This window comes from Rutidosis leptorrhynchoides, chromosome 5, assembly GCF_046630445.1.
Source record: "Rutidosis leptorrhynchoides isolate AG116_Rl617_1_P2 chromosome 5, CSIRO_AGI_Rlap_v1, whole genome shotgun sequence".
Classification (NCBI taxonomy): domain Eukaryota; kingdom Viridiplantae; phylum Streptophyta; class Magnoliopsida; order Asterales; family Asteraceae; genus Rutidosis; species Rutidosis leptorrhynchoides.
The window spans coordinates 431795170-431812975 of record NC_092337.1 but is presented as its reverse complement, the minus strand read 5'-3'; the positions used below and the strand labels follow the sequence as shown (position 1 = coordinate 431812975).

The window sequence follows — 17806 nt, the reverse complement described above, 5'->3', positions numbered from 1 at the left end:
TTATATTGTTAATAAAGTTATAGTTTCTTTTCTTAACTATTATGTGCAATCCGTGTGTGTAGTGTGTATGATTCCTAAATCTGCCACTACTTATAATTTCATATGAAGCCCAAACTGAAGGGCCCAATAAAACTGGGCCGATTTACGACACCTATATAAATGCAAAATCAATGTGATAACGAGGGGTTTAATTCCAACTTGGTGAAAACGGAACTATGAGAAGAGGCGGCAGAAGGGGACCAAAATATCGCCAAAAAAACGTTGACGACGATAATTTGAGTTCTAGACCTTCAAATTCTCATTCGGTTCATAAACCAACCAGACGGGTGTCAAGAAATCAAGATTCTGGAACTGAATCTGTTAAAAAATCGCAAATTGATTCTGTGAATTCTCACCCAGAACAAGAGGAAAATAATGATGGAAACATAGAGAAAGAACTGGATAATAAGAAGGATTTGATTGAGGAAATTGATGACGTGGAAGATGATGATGATGACGATGACGATTTAGTGAAAAGATTTGGAAAGTTGAGATTTTTAAATCAAGAACCTGATTTATCAGAGGAAATAATTAGGGATAATGATCAGTTACAAGAAGATGAGGTAATCCTTTCTTCATATGTTTTTTTTAGAAATATGGTGTTTAGTTCAATTTAATATATGAATTTTTGATTATTGATGCAAAGTTATTGGGTGATTTTTGTGTCAATATTGGAGGGAATTTTTTTTGTTTCAATGTCTAAGTTTTGTAGTTGTAGTCTAAGATTTAATTATAATTATGATTATGATATAGTATAGTATGTATTTTATACTTTTGACTTTAATAGTTGATTGTTTGGGGATATAATTTGTTAGTTAGTGGTTGGTTTTAGTGATGTTCTAGTATTGTTCTTTGTTGAATTCTTAGTTCTTGATTGAATGATGATCTTGTTACTCTTATATATGTTATTGATGTGTCTAACTAATGGTGCGTTTGTTTACCTCTCTAGTGCTGAATGGCTTCAACATCATCACGTTTGTTTCTGACCTTTGAATGACAAATGGTTCAGCATTTTAAATTACCATTGAACTATCTCTTAACCATTAATATGCTTTTTAAATATGTCAAGAACACTTATTAAACAACTATATTGTAATTTTATTAATGTCTGTTAATATGGTAATTTTACATCATTCACATTATATGTTCAAAATGATTATCAAACACGTTATTTTCATTCAGAAGCAACTTCATATAGAACTTCTGAATCATTTAGACAATGAACCATTCAGCGCTAAATCATTAAGTTTTATCAAATGCAACCCAAGTGTAATAGCTTAACCTTACAAGCTCACATCATGATTCTTTTGGTATGGAATTATATATGCTGAACATTATTTGTATCTACTTTTCTTGATTGTGTATCTACATTAGGATGTACAGAGTAGTTTAGTAGAAATGATACCATTGGTTAAGTTACATATATCAAGTCAATAGCCTAGTGGTTTAGGGACTCTCTTCACAAGGGTCAGTAACGGTCGAGGGATAACCTGGTTAGGCCACGTACATCTAGGAACAAATACTCGGAAAACCTTATCCGTTTATATATCAATTCATGATTACTGATCGACAAAGAGTATACTTATGTTTTCAAAATACAAAGAACGTATAAATATCTTTTAGCAACTGAAATCACCCTTATCTCTCAATATCAAAATTTTATGTATAGGTACTGGCTATGGAATCTATTTATGGTGAGAATATGTTTATCCTCGACAAGCAAAATGGACTACGATGTTTTCAGGTGCTATATTGTTTTTAAGGTGAATTTGATTCTATTTAGCCTAAAACATTTGATACTAACATTAAACTTTAAACTTATAAATTATATTGCAGATTCATATCCACTTTGAAACTCCCGAACAACTAACCTTCTCCACAAAACTAAATTCTCCGCAAAATTTAAATACAGATACCGATAATTCAGACGATTTTTCATATTCTTTTGAAGTCAAATATATTCCACCAATAATTTTGACATGTTTGTTACCTAAATCATATCCTACACATCTCCCACCTTATTTTACAATCTCTGTAAAATGGTTGAATTCTTCAAAAATTACTAGTTTGTGTTCCATGTTGGATTCAATATGGAAAGAACAACATGGGCAAGAAGTAATCTACTCTTGGGCCGAATGGTTGCATAGTTCTTCTCTTTCGTATCTTGGATTTAATAAAGATATAATACTTGGTCCGTATGGTTTGAAACGTGAGGGCGATCCACGTGCAATTTCCGGATGTGTCTCTCCGGATGTCGATATTCCTTCATTGAAGAGTTACAATGACGAGCAACGGGTTGAAGATTTTTGTAAAAACTTTCAAGAATGTTGCATTTGCTTTAGTGAATTTGCGGGTATTTCTAAACTTTTTTTTATTGAAATTAGATTATGCTAAACACTATACTACAACGGATAAGTTTTTCCCTGTTCAGGGTACTTGGGGAAGGAGGGTATTTTTACTCAGTTGCACGGGTCTAACCAGGTTAACCCGTTTTTGACCCTTTTCCCTGACCACCCCAAGATATGCTGCTAGCAGTGGCGGAAACAGGTGGGGGCAGGGGGCACCTGCCCTCAGTGGATTTTCATTTTTTAGTGCAAAAAAATTGGGTTTTTTTTCATTTTGCCCCCGATGGATTTTTTTTGCCAAAAATCTTCATATTTTGCCACCACACCCTCCAGATTTTGCCCGAAAACCTTCATATTTTGCCCAAATGCCTCCATATTTTGCCTCGAAGCCTCCATATTTTGTCCAAAAACCTCCATATTTTGGCCAAAAAAAGTTGCTACGTTTTTTAAAAAAAATTCGCCCCCGGTGAAAATAATTTCTGTGTTTTCGCCACTGGCTGCTAGTGGGGTTTGAACCCGAGACCTCTTGTAAGGAAATTAGGATTTCAACACTAGACTATTCTCTGTTTTCCACAAGAATGATATTGTTTTTGTGCGTGTTTGCTACATTTTCTTCTTATTTTGCAGGCACGGAATTTATAAGATTGCCATGTCAGCATTTCTTTTGTGAAAAATGCATGAAAACTTACGCAAAATTGCTTGTACAAGATGGCAATGTGACTAAGCTTTCTTGTCCCACTACAAAATGTGGGGGCATGATCCCGCCCGGTCTTTTGAAACGGTTACTCGGTGAAGAAGAATTTGAAAAATGGGAGTCACTAACATTAATGAAGACACTTGAGTCGATGTCTGATGTGGTTTATTGTCCAAGATGTGAAACACCGTGTATCGATGATGAAGACCAACATGCTCAATGTTTTAAATGCTTTTATAGTTTTTGCACACTTTGCAGGGAGAAACGCCATGTTGGAGACATGTGCCTCACACCAGAACAGAACCTCAAAGTATTGCAGGTAATAAATTTTATTTTTCAAATAATAAATTTAATTTTTATATAGGAATAAAGATGATGTTATTATATTTGGTGCAGGAGAGACAGGGATCAAGACAAATGAAAGATAAACAAAGGCAACGTGAACAAGATATGATACAAGAGCTTCTTAGTGTCAAAGAAATACTTGGTGATGCAAAACAATGCCCGTCTTGTAAAATGGCGATTTCGAAAACTGAAGGTTGTAACAAAATGGTGTGTCGAAATTGTGGCAGCTATTTTTGTTATCGATGTAACAAGGCCATTAGCGGATATGATCATTTCAGGTCTTTTTTAAACCCTGATAATTATCCTTTTTTTTTTTCTTTTTCTTGAGAAAGGCAAACTCACACACACCAGTATCACGAATTATTCCATGAAATATATATAATATATTAGGTTTCCATAACAGGACTCGAACCCTCAACCATTCTGATTGAAAGGGCCACCTGGATACCTCTGGGCCAAATGGCCCATTAGTCACGCTGGTGGCAATTTTGACTCATTTACTTATGAATAGGTGGACTATATTGTATCTCCAAGGGTAAAACGGGTAAAAAAAGGATTAAATGGAAATAGGACGAAGTTTTGCCAGTGTAACATTTAGTTAGTGTATAGAACCTGCTAATTAGCTTATTAATTGTTGAAGGAATGGAAATTGTGAACTTTTTCCACAACAAGAAGTTCAAAATTGGGAGAATATGATGAACCAGCGACAAGTAATGGGCCAGGTTCAAGCCGAACTCTTTGGTGATCGCCGTCATTCGTGCCCTCGATGTGGTCAAATCAATGCGAAGGTGAGTCAACATCTTTTTGTCTTATCTGCCATTGGGGTCTTGTCTTTTAGCCTAGCTGCACTCAAGGTGCCCCAATTCCCATTTGATATAAGTTTTTGGTGTAGTTTTAAATGGTGCACGACTACATGAGCTTGTTGTTATAAAATATTAAAAACAAAAAAGATTTTTCTAACAACAGGCTAAGGTTATCGTTAAGGTACATAAAAGTCTTGTATGTAATGGTTATTTATTTAAATTGAAGTGTCGGTTATGGAATTGTGCAAGACTTTTATGTACATTAACGACAACCCCTAAAAAAATATATGTCCCTTCATGATTTTAAGGGTATTTGGGATTTTTATTGCTTATTATTGCTTGTGTTTAGTGCAAATATATATTTCAAAACACTTGTTTAAACTGCGTATATAGAATTGATCCATCTATTGAATAAACACTTGAAATATTATTCAGATGATAGTTCTTGATCATTATTTAAGCATATGTGCACTTTAAATTTTAAAATATTATTCAGATTATAATTTGATGTGTTTTTATTTGTGTGTGTGTGTGTGTGTGTGTGTGTGTGTGTGTGTGGTTAGGTTGGAAATAACAATCACATATTTTGCTGGGCATGTCAGTGCCACTACTGCTATCTATGCAGAAAGGTAGTCAGGCGTAGCTCGGAACACTACGGCCCAAGTCGCTGCAAACAACACACTGCCGGATAATTTCGATATCGTTCTAAACGTACGACTCATTTATCTGAACCTAACTTGTGTTGGTCTTGTGTGATAAGAAGTTATGCAACTTCATTGTGTAGTTAAAAATTTCATCTTTAAGTAGTAGATATTTCATATATTACTCACATGATAAAGTGCAACAGAAAAGGTTGAGTGAATGTTGATTGGTAGTAGTATTTGTGCAATTTTCTTAATATTTCTTTGTTTTAATATTTGTTTTGAGGATCTTTTATGTAATCATATGTTTTCTCTTTTTTAATATACTGATGCTGATTTTTTTTTGTGTAGTGATAATGCATGAATATGTGATGTTTCCATCACAATTTTTTTCTGGATAAATCTACCTGTAATGTGTTGTATAAATGAATTACTGTATTTAAATAAAAGTTATGATTAATCAAATGATATTTTTGTTCCAGCCTTTTCTTTTTCCTCTAAATCAAACTTTTTTTTTGTCGCTCTTATTAGTATCCATGATACTTGTCGGATCATAGATGTATAAATATAAGAAGTTGGATCCCTTCATCGAAAGAAATAAAGCCTTAACATATCCCTGTTCCATGGTGTAAAATAATCAAAATACCCTTTAAATAAACAAATGGAATGAACAGTAAAATTATGTTGTCTCACTTGTCTATTAACAAGAATGTGTGCCGTCCGCTTCGCAGGGCCTAGGAGACTTGTTGGGCCATGGAAATAAGTTGTAGGAAAAAAAAAAAAACAAAAAAAACAAAAAAAACATTCTTGATCTCGAACCGGTGACCTCCCTAAAATGGTATTAATCGCCAAGCAACTAAGGTGGCAATTCATTTGTGAAATATATTAGATTAGATGACTGAATATATATACCACTTATCGAGCTTTTACAACGGACAAAATAGGAGAAACTACCCCTCAAGTTGAATTATTTTACATGGGAGGACTAATTGAACAATGACAGTTTTTTGTTTTTTTCTATTTTCTCTTTGAATCTATATACAATATATTATTACCCTTTTTAAATAAAGAAATGGAATGAACAGTAAAACTATGTTGTCTGTTGATATAATATTAATATTAATATTAATATTAATATTAATATTAATTATTAATTATTAATATTAATATTAATATTAATAAAATATGATTATTGCTGGTATAAAACATTAATATAATATAAAAAGGTGAATCTCTTCTTCATCGAAAGGAATAAAATTATTGCCAATACAAAACATTCCAATTTTGCATAATGTAGAGGTAGTAAAAAAAGTTGCATAAGTAAATATATAAATTACAGAAAAGTGGGTTAATCCAAACAATCTTACTTGTACAATGGAAAGTGCCACTAGTTTATCTCTCCAACGAATTAAATTGGCCAAATTTGTGCGTTCATGAGCCCATGCTAGCTTCAATAGCAGCCAAGTCTAGAGAGAAATTGTGAGCATTATGTTCATGCATAATAATAGCTTGGTCTACGATGAGATTAACCGCATTTTATATGTGTCGGATTTGTTTACTTACTTTAGAAGGACATTTAAACATTCATTTTCAAAATTACATTGGCAAAAAGAATATTCCATTATATTCAATATCCCTATGCGGTAAAGAATTACCAAGTATGTATAAAAAAAATTAGATTCTATTTTCTCTTCTTTATGGTTTCTCCTCTGGTTGAAAAGGAAAGTTAATATGTCATTCTAAATCTCCCTATCTCTCCCCGAGATCTCGTTTTTGAAAATCCTCTGAAACGAGATGTCCATCTCTCGAAATTTCTCGGTCAACTGGGTCAAACTTGGTCAAAGCCACGATATCTCGAAATTTTTCACGCATTTCTCGAATTTTCTCATAGAATCTTATAATTTTTCAGATTTTCTCGCTCAGTTTTTGGATTATCTTGTACAATCTTATAAAAATGTATATAAATATACATGTATTGATTTATTTGTATATATTTATATTATAAAAACTAAAAAGTCAACGTAACTCAACGTCCAAGATCTCCCCGAGATTTTTCCGAGATACCGTGATCTCCCAAAAAATGTCCAAACGAGATCTCCCATATATCCGAGATCTCCAAAATTGGTCATACATATACATATTCGAAGGTTATGATAACAAACATTTGTATTTTAAATTTTATAGTTGTATTATTTTAATAAAAGTTTAGTTTTGAATTGCAAATAGCTATCGAATAATTTGTATGTTATACATCGACGTCGCAAACTGAAAAGAACTGAACCGGTCAATAATCGATTCAGAACCAATAAAAACCGATTCCGAACATCAAATATTGAAAAAAATTGACCCGTAAAACCAAATCGAACTGAAATCGGATATAAAAAAACCGGTTTTTCAAACCGAATTTTTTAAAACCGGAACCTATTTTAACGAACAGATTTGCACCTCGAATTAGAGGTGCACAAGAACCGGTTTTAACCAGGTCCAATAAAACATGTTTTATAAAACTGGTTCTGGTTTCGATTCCAGTTTCAGAATTTTCGCTCCTCAAACATTTTATTTCATAAAACGCCTAAAGATGGGCCCAATGAAAATGGTCCGAATAACGATACTGTATAACCGAATCGAAATGAAACCAGATATGTAAAAAGGTAGTTTTTCAAACCGGTTTTTAAAAAGCTGAAACTACTTTTAACCAATAGACTTTTAGAGGTGCACAAAAACCGTTTTTAACAACCAGTTTTTTCTAAAACTAAAAAGCTAATTCCCGGTTCCATTTTTCGTTACTCAGGCATTTAATTTCGAGAAATTGATAAAAATTCCCTCATTTCTAAAAAATTTTAACGATATACCCTACAAATTCGTAATTACAAAGGGAGGTGATATTCACATACCTAAAATTGATCCATCTACACTTTTTAGCACAAAATTGACAGTTATAACCCTGAGTTTATTTAGGTAGTTGAACCTTCATAATTATAAATTAAGGGTATAATAGTAAGTTTGTGTGTATGGATCAATTTTTTGTGTGTGAGTATCATCTCCCAATTACAAATCATCAAAAATTTCACCACTATAGATGGGCCCAATGAAAATGGGCCGTTTTACAATACGTATAAAGACAAAATTCCCAAATTAATGAGATGGCTGGGGCTTTAGTTCCAACTTGGTCAGCACGGGAACTATGAGAAGAGGCGACGATAATTTGAGTTCCAAAGCTTCAACTTCAAATTCTCATTCCGTGTCAAATTATCGTGGAACTGATTCTGTTAATGATGGAAAATTGGATAAAGAACGAGAAAATTATAAGGATTTGAGCGAGAGAATCGATAAAGTTGAAGATGATGATGATGATGATGATGATGATGATTTAGTGAAAAGATTAGAAAAGTTGAGATTTTTAAATCAAGAACCAGATTTATCTGAGGAACTAATTAGGGATAATGATCAATTACAAGAAGATGAGGTAATTAATCCTTTCTTCATATGTTTTTTTTAGACATATGTTGTTCAGTTAAATTAAATGTTAGATATTTTAATCATTAAATAAATGTTAATGATGTGTCTAACTAAGTTTTATAGCTCAACCTTACATGCTCACATCATGATTCTTTTATTGGTATGGTTTTATATGTTGAACATCATATGTATCTACTTTTCTTCATGGCCGTCTCAATGATTTTGAAGGCCCTGTGAGAGACATAAAAATGAGCCCTCTTATATACATCAAAATTTTTATTACATATAAAAATATAATACTACTAAAATAATTGTTGGGAAATTACGGTCTCACTAATTCTCACCACCCAGCCCAACAATAATAGTAAAGAAATAAGAACAATACACAACACAAGATTTAACGTGGAAACTCCAAAACAGGAGAAAAACCACCGGCCCCCAAAGAGAGAAATACACTATATCACAAATTGTTACAATGATATAGACGACTCTCTTAAGCCAACTACACTCTCCAAAATATTTAACTAATACAACTCTCAAACAAGGGTAAGAAAGAAAGAAATAATCAAATACTTAAAGTGTATTGATTGGTGCGATTTGGAATGAAGACTTAGCCCCTCTTATATAACCAAGTCACTCACCCCTCACATCTTCCTCCCACCAATGTGGGATAAACATATCTTCTACTAGCCAAAATAAACCAACAAATCTCCATCTTTTGGATAGAAGAAGATAACCATGCTTCCACATTGCAAGGATAACCGATGTAGACGCTTCCTCGACGACAACTTCAAGATCCTCATCTTCATGCCGTTGACATTATCTCCCAACAGACAAAACTTGCATCTTCATCGAACATTGTCTAAACCGACAATCATTGTCATCACAGACAATCATAACTCTTAACAAGAATTATCATACTCCACCATTAAGAGTATAGCACTTAGAATATCACATTCCAAGAATTTCACCTCGGCACATGTTGTTGAACAACCAGCTGAAACTTTATGGTGCAACTTCCTTGTTTGGCTTTCCCGAAAGTCCCATCAGCTACAACATCAGTTTCCACCACACAGCCTGCATCAACGCCAAACCAATGCCCATGTGTAATTGTGGAACCGCTAACGAACATCCCTTTCCACGGTGGCGCGGACACACCATGAGGATGACGTGACTTCAGAGGAATTCGTCACTCTCCGTAACAACGGAGACAATGTTAGCGTCTTTGGAGCCATTTGCCGGATTAGCTCCACCGGGACAATTAACCCTTACATGTCCAGTCTTCCCGCACTTCCAGCATGTCAGATTCTTTCTAGAGTTTCTCTTCTGCCTATCCGAACACAACACTATCGTATCTCCTGATGACGAGACCCCGTTACCTTCCAGTCTTTTCTCCTCGGATAGGAGCTTGCTAGTAACGTCTTCAAACTTCAGAGTTTTCTTCCCATACATCAAAATAGGTTTCATGTGTTCATAAGACGATGATAAAGATAATATCAACCTCAAAGCTTTATCTTCATCATCCGTTTTAACTCCAATAGCCTCCAGTTCTGAAACAATACCGTTAAGAATACTTAGATGATCTGAAATCTTTGAACCCCCATCCATACGCAGAGTATGAAATTGTTCTTTAAGACACAACCGATTTGAGATGCCCTTGCCCTGGTACAACTGCTCTAGTTTAACCCAAAGCTCCTTTGCCGTTGATAACCCGTGCACATTTGCAAGCACGTTCTTTGCAAGACACAAACGAATCGCACTTGCTGCCCTCAAATCCATATCATCCCATTCTTCTTCATCGAACTTACTGCTAGAATCACTGCCAGGAACAAGGGTGGGTTTACCCTTCAAAGCCTTGTGTAAACCGGACTGAATCAACACATCCTTGACTTGAACCTGCCATAAGCCAAAATTGATCATCCCATCAAATTTCTCTACATCAAACCTCATTGGACTGAACTTCGACATCGTATCCGTATCCTATAGACAACAACTTTCTCTGATTTTGATCACGTTTCGAATAGCCAAAAGATGTAGCACGTAGCCAGGACCCTTTAAATCGGAAATCCACAACTAGGCCACTAACAAATCCAACTATTACTACGAATCAGAAAAAATATTGTCTAACCAGATACCCTATACGATCAATAGAACTCGTTTCTTATGTGGACGATCCACTCACGTGGCAACCACAGAGCATACTTCGACTCCTATAACCGAGACCCCCGTCAAACCTGACGCTCTGATACCAGTTGTTGGGAAATTACGGTCTCACTAATTCCCACCACCCAGCCCAACAATAATAGTAAAGAAATAAGAACAATACACAACACAAGATTTAACGTGGAAACTCCAAAACAGGAGAAAAACCACCGGCCCCCAAAGAGAGAAATACACTATATCACAAATTGTTACAATGATATAGACGACTCTCTTAAGCCAACTACACTCTCCAAAATATTTAACTAATACAACTCTCAAACAAGGGTAAGAAAGAAAGAAATAATCAAATACTTAAAGTGTATTGATTGGTGCGATTTGGAATGAAGACTTAGCCCCTCTTATATAACCAAGTCACTCACCCCTCACATCTTCCTCCCACCAATGTGGGATAAACATATCTTCTACTAGCCAAAATAAACCAACAATAATCATTACAAAAAACGTTCTCAAAACAAGCATAACAAATTATCTTATTCACAAATTATTGTCATTACATAAAAGAAAAAACTTAATGGTAAATATGCGCAATCTAATAAATAGCTATTAACGTCAACCCATTAAGTCTTTCTTGTATTGAATTACAATAGCTACAGGTCAACTCTTTGTTTCAACAAAATTTGGCTCCTGTATTATACATTATTATTTTTTCAAAATTTTGGGCCCCTACAAAACTTTGGGCCCTGTTCGGTTGCACACTTTGCACATGCGCCGAAGACGCCCCTGCTTTTCTTGATTGTGTATCTACATTAGGATGCATTTTAGTAGAAAATATTCAAATTTCAAGTTACATATATCAAGTAGTGATTATTAATCGTCAAGCAGGAGACCCATGTCCGAATCTTGGTAACGCCCAAGATCGAATTAAAAGTGGGTTCTTGACCTGAGGGAGGCGCCAATGTACACAATTCAGTCTCGTCGCTCGGGGGCTCGTCACCCAGGGGTTCTACTCGCGTGTGGGGACCAAATGTGGTTGTCGCTAGGGAGGTTTCCTGTTCGAACCCCAAAAAAATGTTAGACGTATATATGTACAGTCTTTGTATATAAATAGTATTGTTAGATGTTCGACTTGGTATATAATTAGTATTATGGTTTGATTAGGTTTCATTGTAATAAATAATTGATGAATAACACATAATAACCTATCGTGTCTACATTATTCTAAAGAACATATAAATATCTTTTAACAAATAAAATCCTGCCTTAAAACTTGATTTCAAAATTTTATGTCTAGGTACTGGCTATGGAATCTATCTATGGAGAGAATATGTTTATCTTCGACAAGCAGAATGGACTACGATATTTTCAGGTGATTTATTGTTTTTATTAAGGTGAATTTGATTTGTTTAGCCAAAAAAAAGTTGATATTAATGATACATTTATATATTTTATTGCAGATTCATATCCCCATTGAAACACCCGAAGAACTAACCTTTTCTGCAAATCTAAACTCTCTGCAAAATTTAAGTACAGATACGAATAATTCAGACGATTTTTCGTATTCTTTTGAGGTCAAATATATTCCACCAATAATTTTGACATGTTTATTACCTAAATCTTATCCTACACATCTCCCACCTTATTTTACAATCTCTGTAAAATGGTTGAATTCTTCAAAAATTACTAGTTTATGTTCCATGTTGGATTCAATATGGAAAGAACAACTTGGGCAAGAAGTTGTCTACTCGTGGGCCGAATGGTTACATAGTTCTTCTCTTTCGTATCTTGGATTTAATAAAGAAATAATACTTGGTCCGTATGGTGGTGTTAAACAAGAGGTCGATCCACGTGCAATTTCCGAATGTATCTCCCCGGATGTCGATATTCCTTTTTTGAAGAGTTACAATGATGAGCAACGGGTTGAAGATTTTTGTAAAAACTTTCAAGAATGTTGCATTTGCTTTAGTGAATATGTTGGTAATTAATAATCTTTTTATTTAATTTACATTATGTTAAACACTATACTACTGGCCACCGGGGAAGGAGAGTATTTTTACTCAGATGTATGGGGGTTAACCAGTGGCGATTTCAGGATTACAACTCAATGGGGTTCTGAATTTTTTTTCAGTACTAATTATATTAGAATGCTATTTTAGTGATAGTTTACCTTCAAAAAAATTATAAATTTGAAAATTATATGGGGTCCGAGTAGTATAATTTAGTGATGTACTATACAATATAAAAGAAAAACTATAGATTTGAAAAATATATGAGTCATACATTTAAATTTAGTGGTGTCCTATACAATTTAGAGAGTATTTTCTACTAAAAAATTTCAAACTAGCGGTGTCCTATGACCCCACGGGTCTCTACTTAGATTCGCCTCTAGGTTTAACCCGTTTTCAACCCTTTTCAATGGCCACCCCAAGATAGGCTCAGGATATGCTGCTAGTGAGGTTTGAACTTGAGACCTCTTATAAGGAAATTAGAACCTCTAATATTCTCTGTTTTCCACAAGAATAATTTTGTCTTTATGTGCGATTGCTCGTCTTTGCAGGCACGGAATTTATAAGATTGCCATGTCAGCATTTCTTTTGTGAAAAATGTATGAAAACTTACGCAGAATTGCTTGTACAAGATGGCAATGTGACTAAGCTCTCTTGTCCTAGTACAAAATGTGGGGGCATGATCCCGCCTGGTCTTTTGAAGCGGTTGCTCGGTAAAGAAGAATATGAAAAATGGGAGTCACTTATGTTACAAAAGACACTTGAATCGATGTCTGATGTCGTCTATTGTCCAAGATGTGAAACACCATGTATCGTTGATGAAGACCAGCATGCACAATGTTTTAAATGCTTCTTTAGTTTTTGCACACTTTGCAGGGAGAAACGACATGCTGGATTTTTGTGTCTCACACCCGAAATGAAGCTCCAAATATTGAAGGTAATAACGTTATAATATGGTTATTTTTTCATAAATCAATTCTTTAAATTATCTGAATTCACTAAGGGCATGTTTGTTTACCTCTTAATTGAATGGTTCAGCGTTAAATGCCGAACCATTCAGCATTCAATGCGTTTGTTTCTGACCCGACATATGATGTTGAATGATTTATCATTCATTGTTGAACCATTCAGAGTTGAAACACTTTGTTAACCATTAAGCACCTAAGTTTTCTGTAATTTCATCCTCAAATCATATCCTGAACACTTAACAAACAAGTATATTAAATTTTTTATTTATGTAACACTTTAATAAGGTAATTTGTTCAATTCATATCGTTCATTCAATATGATTATCAAACATTTTATTTTCAATCAGAACCAAGTTTATTCACCATTCAGCACTAACTCATTCTGTTTTATCAAACGCAGCCTAAAAAAAATGTCACAACTTTATTCCTCAATCACTAAAATCATCAAACGAAAATCCATTATAGTAATAGCAAACCGTGATACAATGGTTAGACGTATATTTTGCTTATGTTCGTTTAACCCATGGGTTAGAAAAATTGCTTTGATAAAAAATCAAGAAACGTAAGAGTAGTGTGGTATTGGTTTCTGTTTTGACCCATTTACATACTAATAAGTGAATTTGGGTAAAATAAAATGTTAACTATAATGGAAATAATCAAAAGGGTTGCTGGGTTGGAAGTCATTATTTTCTTATGTTTAATATCTTTTGTCAGCATATATGACATGTTAATTGTCTTTAAATAAAATAACATTATTGGTAAAAAAAGTGATTCAAACCAACCAAGAATGAAACTGCACCAGTATAACTATAATAATATTACCTACCTAAACCCATTTTGACCCTTAGCAATTACCCACCTGCCCTGCCCTTCCCATTCTTTATTTCTAATAGTAAATTTATAGAATAAATGCGACGTGGGGTTTATTTTTATTATTATTATTATTTATTTTTATTTTCTTGAAATAAAGATGTTTAATGTATAATTTGGTGCAGGAGAGACATGGATCAAATCAAATGAACTCACGTTATCAAGATATGATGCAACAGATTATTAGTATCAAAGAAATAAGTCGTGTTGCAAAGCAATGCCCGTCTTGTAAAATCGCGATTGAAAGAATCTCTGGTTGCGACCATATGCGATGTAGAAACTGTGGCATGTATTTTTGTTATCGATGTAACAAGGCCCTTAACGAAGAGCATCCTAGGTATTTATTACACTCTTGATAGTTATTTAATTCTTCAATTTTACCTTATTGTGTGCGGGTTTCATATTTGTTCCTCTTAAAAAGAACCCGTGTCAAGCTTTGGTTTTCCTGGCATAAAGGTGGCTACTTTAACCCATTTACTTATGAAAAAAGAAATTATTCATGGGAACCCCAGTTTATTTGTATTTATAAAAAATAACAAATTATTTGGATAAAAAACGATTTGGGTAAACCAAAAGATTACCCGTTTTGAACAATCACACGAGTCACCCATTTTGTCACCTTTCCACATGACACAAAAAATGAACATGTTTTCTTTATGGCATGCAAGGAAATGTTGCGTTCTACTAATTAGCAAATTAATTGTTATAGCAATTGCGAACCTGCTCCACAACAAGAAGTTCAAAACCGAAAGGAATTGACGAACCGAAAGGAATTGATGAACCGACGACAATTAATTGGACAACATCAAGCCGAATACTTTGCTGATCGTGGTCATTCGTGCCCTATATGTGGTCAAATCAATGTGAAGGTGAGTCATTATTTTATGTCTTATCTACCGTTGAGGTTGGTCCCTTGTCTGTTACCCTAGCAGTACTCAAGGTGCCCTAATCCCTATATAAGTTTCGTGTAATTTTAGGTGGTGCATTAGTTTGTTACAATAAATAAATAAATAAATAAATATCGCATGTCAATTTATGATTTTGGGGTGTTTGGAATTTTTGTGCTTATTGCTTCTGTATACTGCAAGCAAGATAACATAGTAGTTGGGGGCCAGGTACATACCTTACTGGTTGCATATCATTTGTGGCCAGGGAAACGGGTCAAATGGGTAAGAAACAGTCACGGGATAACCAGGTTAGGGCACTTATGAATAAAAAATACTTCACGGATAGCATGAACAGGGAAAATCTTATCTTATCCGTTTACCTGTGTGATTATCTGCTTATTGCTTGTGTTTACTGCAAATAAGCAATTTAAAACACTTTTAAACTGCGATATGGTTATTTTATAATTGGTATATTGAATAAACACTTGAAAGATCATCAGGGGTGGATAATACTTGATCAATTTTTAAACATATATGCACTTTGAAGTATAAGTTAAGCAATCCTGAATGTAAAATCTGTTGGTTATTGGCTTGATTATAATTTGATGTTTTTTCTTCTTTTTTTTTTTTTTTTTGGTCAGGTGGGCAATAATAATCACATATTTTGCTGGGCATGTCAAAGCCATTACTGCTATATATGCAGAAAGATGGTCAGGCGTGGCTCGCAACACTTCGGTCCAAAGGGCTGCAAACAACACACCCCCGGATGATAATTTCGTCAATTTTCAAATAGTAATAGTGTTATTTTTCTGAAGCTAACTTATGTTGAGGTCTTGTGGTCATAAAGAAGCTATGCAACTTCAGTATGTAGTTAATATTGTTCTTTATCTTTGTTTTAATACTTAGTTTTGTGGATATTTTATGTAATCATATACAACAACAACAACGAAACCCAATACCACATGAGTGGTGTATGGGGAGGTGAGATATAGACAATCCTTCCCCTATCCAAGAATAAAAACAAATCATTTCTCCATCCGGAGTGAATAACACTCTCAAAAGTAGAGAAAGACATCCCTCTCTCTATTCGACGACGGATAAATAGATTGCTTCCGAGTGGACCTCCGGCCAAAAAGTAGAATATATATATATATATATATATATATATATATATATATATATATATATATATATATATATATATATATATATATTTTAATAGTATAATAAAATAAAAAAATAAAAAAGAGACGCCATGAAAATGGTAGAATCAAATTTCCATGGGTTTAAATGTCTGCCTAAACATCAATTTAGGCTCTAAGCGGCAGTCAAGTCGTCAATTAATCGACGCTTGGTGTTGCCTCAATAAAAAAGCCAAGGGACCTTCTAATCATATGTTTTCTTTTATGTAATAATAATATATGAACCCAATTCGTGTTTCGACTTCGCTCCCGTTCGCTCATTTGATATTTTGATAATTGATTGCTAATTGCCATTTTTAGAGTTATAGTCTTTTGTATGTAAGGAGGAGTTACGGAGTATCTATTATTAAGGTAACAAAAAAATAGGCTAGTTGGAAAAGAGTTTAAAATTTTATGTGTATATGTTTGTGCGAACTGGAGTATATTTTTTGTGCTTTCCTATTTGTAGCATAGTCCCTTCTGCTGTAAACTGTATTCTTGAAAGGCTCACCTCTAGTGGGTCTTAAGGGCGTGCTTGGTAGAAGGTTTTGGTAGGTAAGGAATGGTAATCATAACCATTGAAGTAGCTTGGTTGAATTTAAAGTAATTAATCATTATAGAGTATGGGGTAATAGACCATTACCCACTAATTTGGGGGTTATGGGAATCATTGTACCATGTAACTTCCGTTTTTTCACCTTCTAGTATTACTAACCAAATTAATCAGTTCCAGTTAATTTTAATAATTGTAATTTATTTTCACTTATTCTTCTCTTCTATAATTTTATATTCCATCGTCGCATTTGACTCTTTAGAAATAAAACAATACCATATATTAAACTACATTTTTGTATGAAACGATCGGATTCGTAAAAATCATGATTTGAATTTCTATTTTAATGTCTTTATTAAATATTAAATCAATATAATAATTTCTTTTTTATGATTTTATTCTTCTAATATTAATATTAAAATTGTTCATAAATTTTTTCTTTGAGTTTGAAAAAAATAAAAATAATTGTATTTGTCTAAAGTACTAGTCTATAGAATTCAATATAAACATTTTTAATAGTGACATTTTTTTTCCATTTAACACTGTAATTTCTTGAACCAAGCACTATCAAAAGTAATGAGTATACCCATTTCATTCCTATAATATTCCCTTTGTCATTCCCTTTCTCATTCCTTTGTTTGAACCAAGCATGCCCTCGAATTACACCAATCTTTCCTAATGTTTACTATTACTTTCACTCTGGACCCTAAAGCTTTATTTTTGCATGGTAGTCCCTAATATTTACATTTGGTTTCATAATGATCCCTAGAACTAACTTCTGTTAACTCATTCTTGTTAGTTTGAATCACAGGAGGGCAAATTGGTCATTCTAACATCGATCTTAGTGAATGAACA

General features: G+C 33.8%; 2 protein-coding genes across 2 annotated transcripts; both read left to right on the top strand.

The window, feature by feature from the left end:
• The first annotated feature begins 197 nt into the window (after positions 1–197).
• Positions 198–5219, top strand: LOC139847201 (uncharacterized). The gene is made up of 7 exons (XM_071836837.1): positions 198–602; positions 1709–1783; positions 1876–2392; positions 3012–3397; positions 3475–3701; positions 4064–4211; positions 4790–5219. The coding sequence occupies exons 1-7, from the start codon at positions 216–218 to the stop codon at positions 4916–4918; spliced, it is 1869 nt and encodes a 622-aa protein (XP_071692938.1). The 5' UTR covers positions 198–215; the 3' UTR covers positions 4919–5219.
• A 2832-nt stretch (positions 5220–8051) lies between these two features.
• LOC139850062 (uncharacterized) lies at positions 8052–16066 on the top strand. Its single transcript, XM_071839657.1, has 7 exons — positions 8052–8333; positions 11781–11855; positions 11944–12463; positions 13044–13429; positions 14456–14667; positions 15040–15199; positions 15859–16066. The coding sequence occupies exons 1-7, from the start codon at positions 8052–8054 to the stop codon at positions 15985–15987; spliced, it is 1764 nt and encodes a 587-aa protein (XP_071695758.1). The 3' UTR covers positions 15988–16066.
• The last annotated feature ends 1740 nt before the right edge of the window (positions 16067–17806 follow it).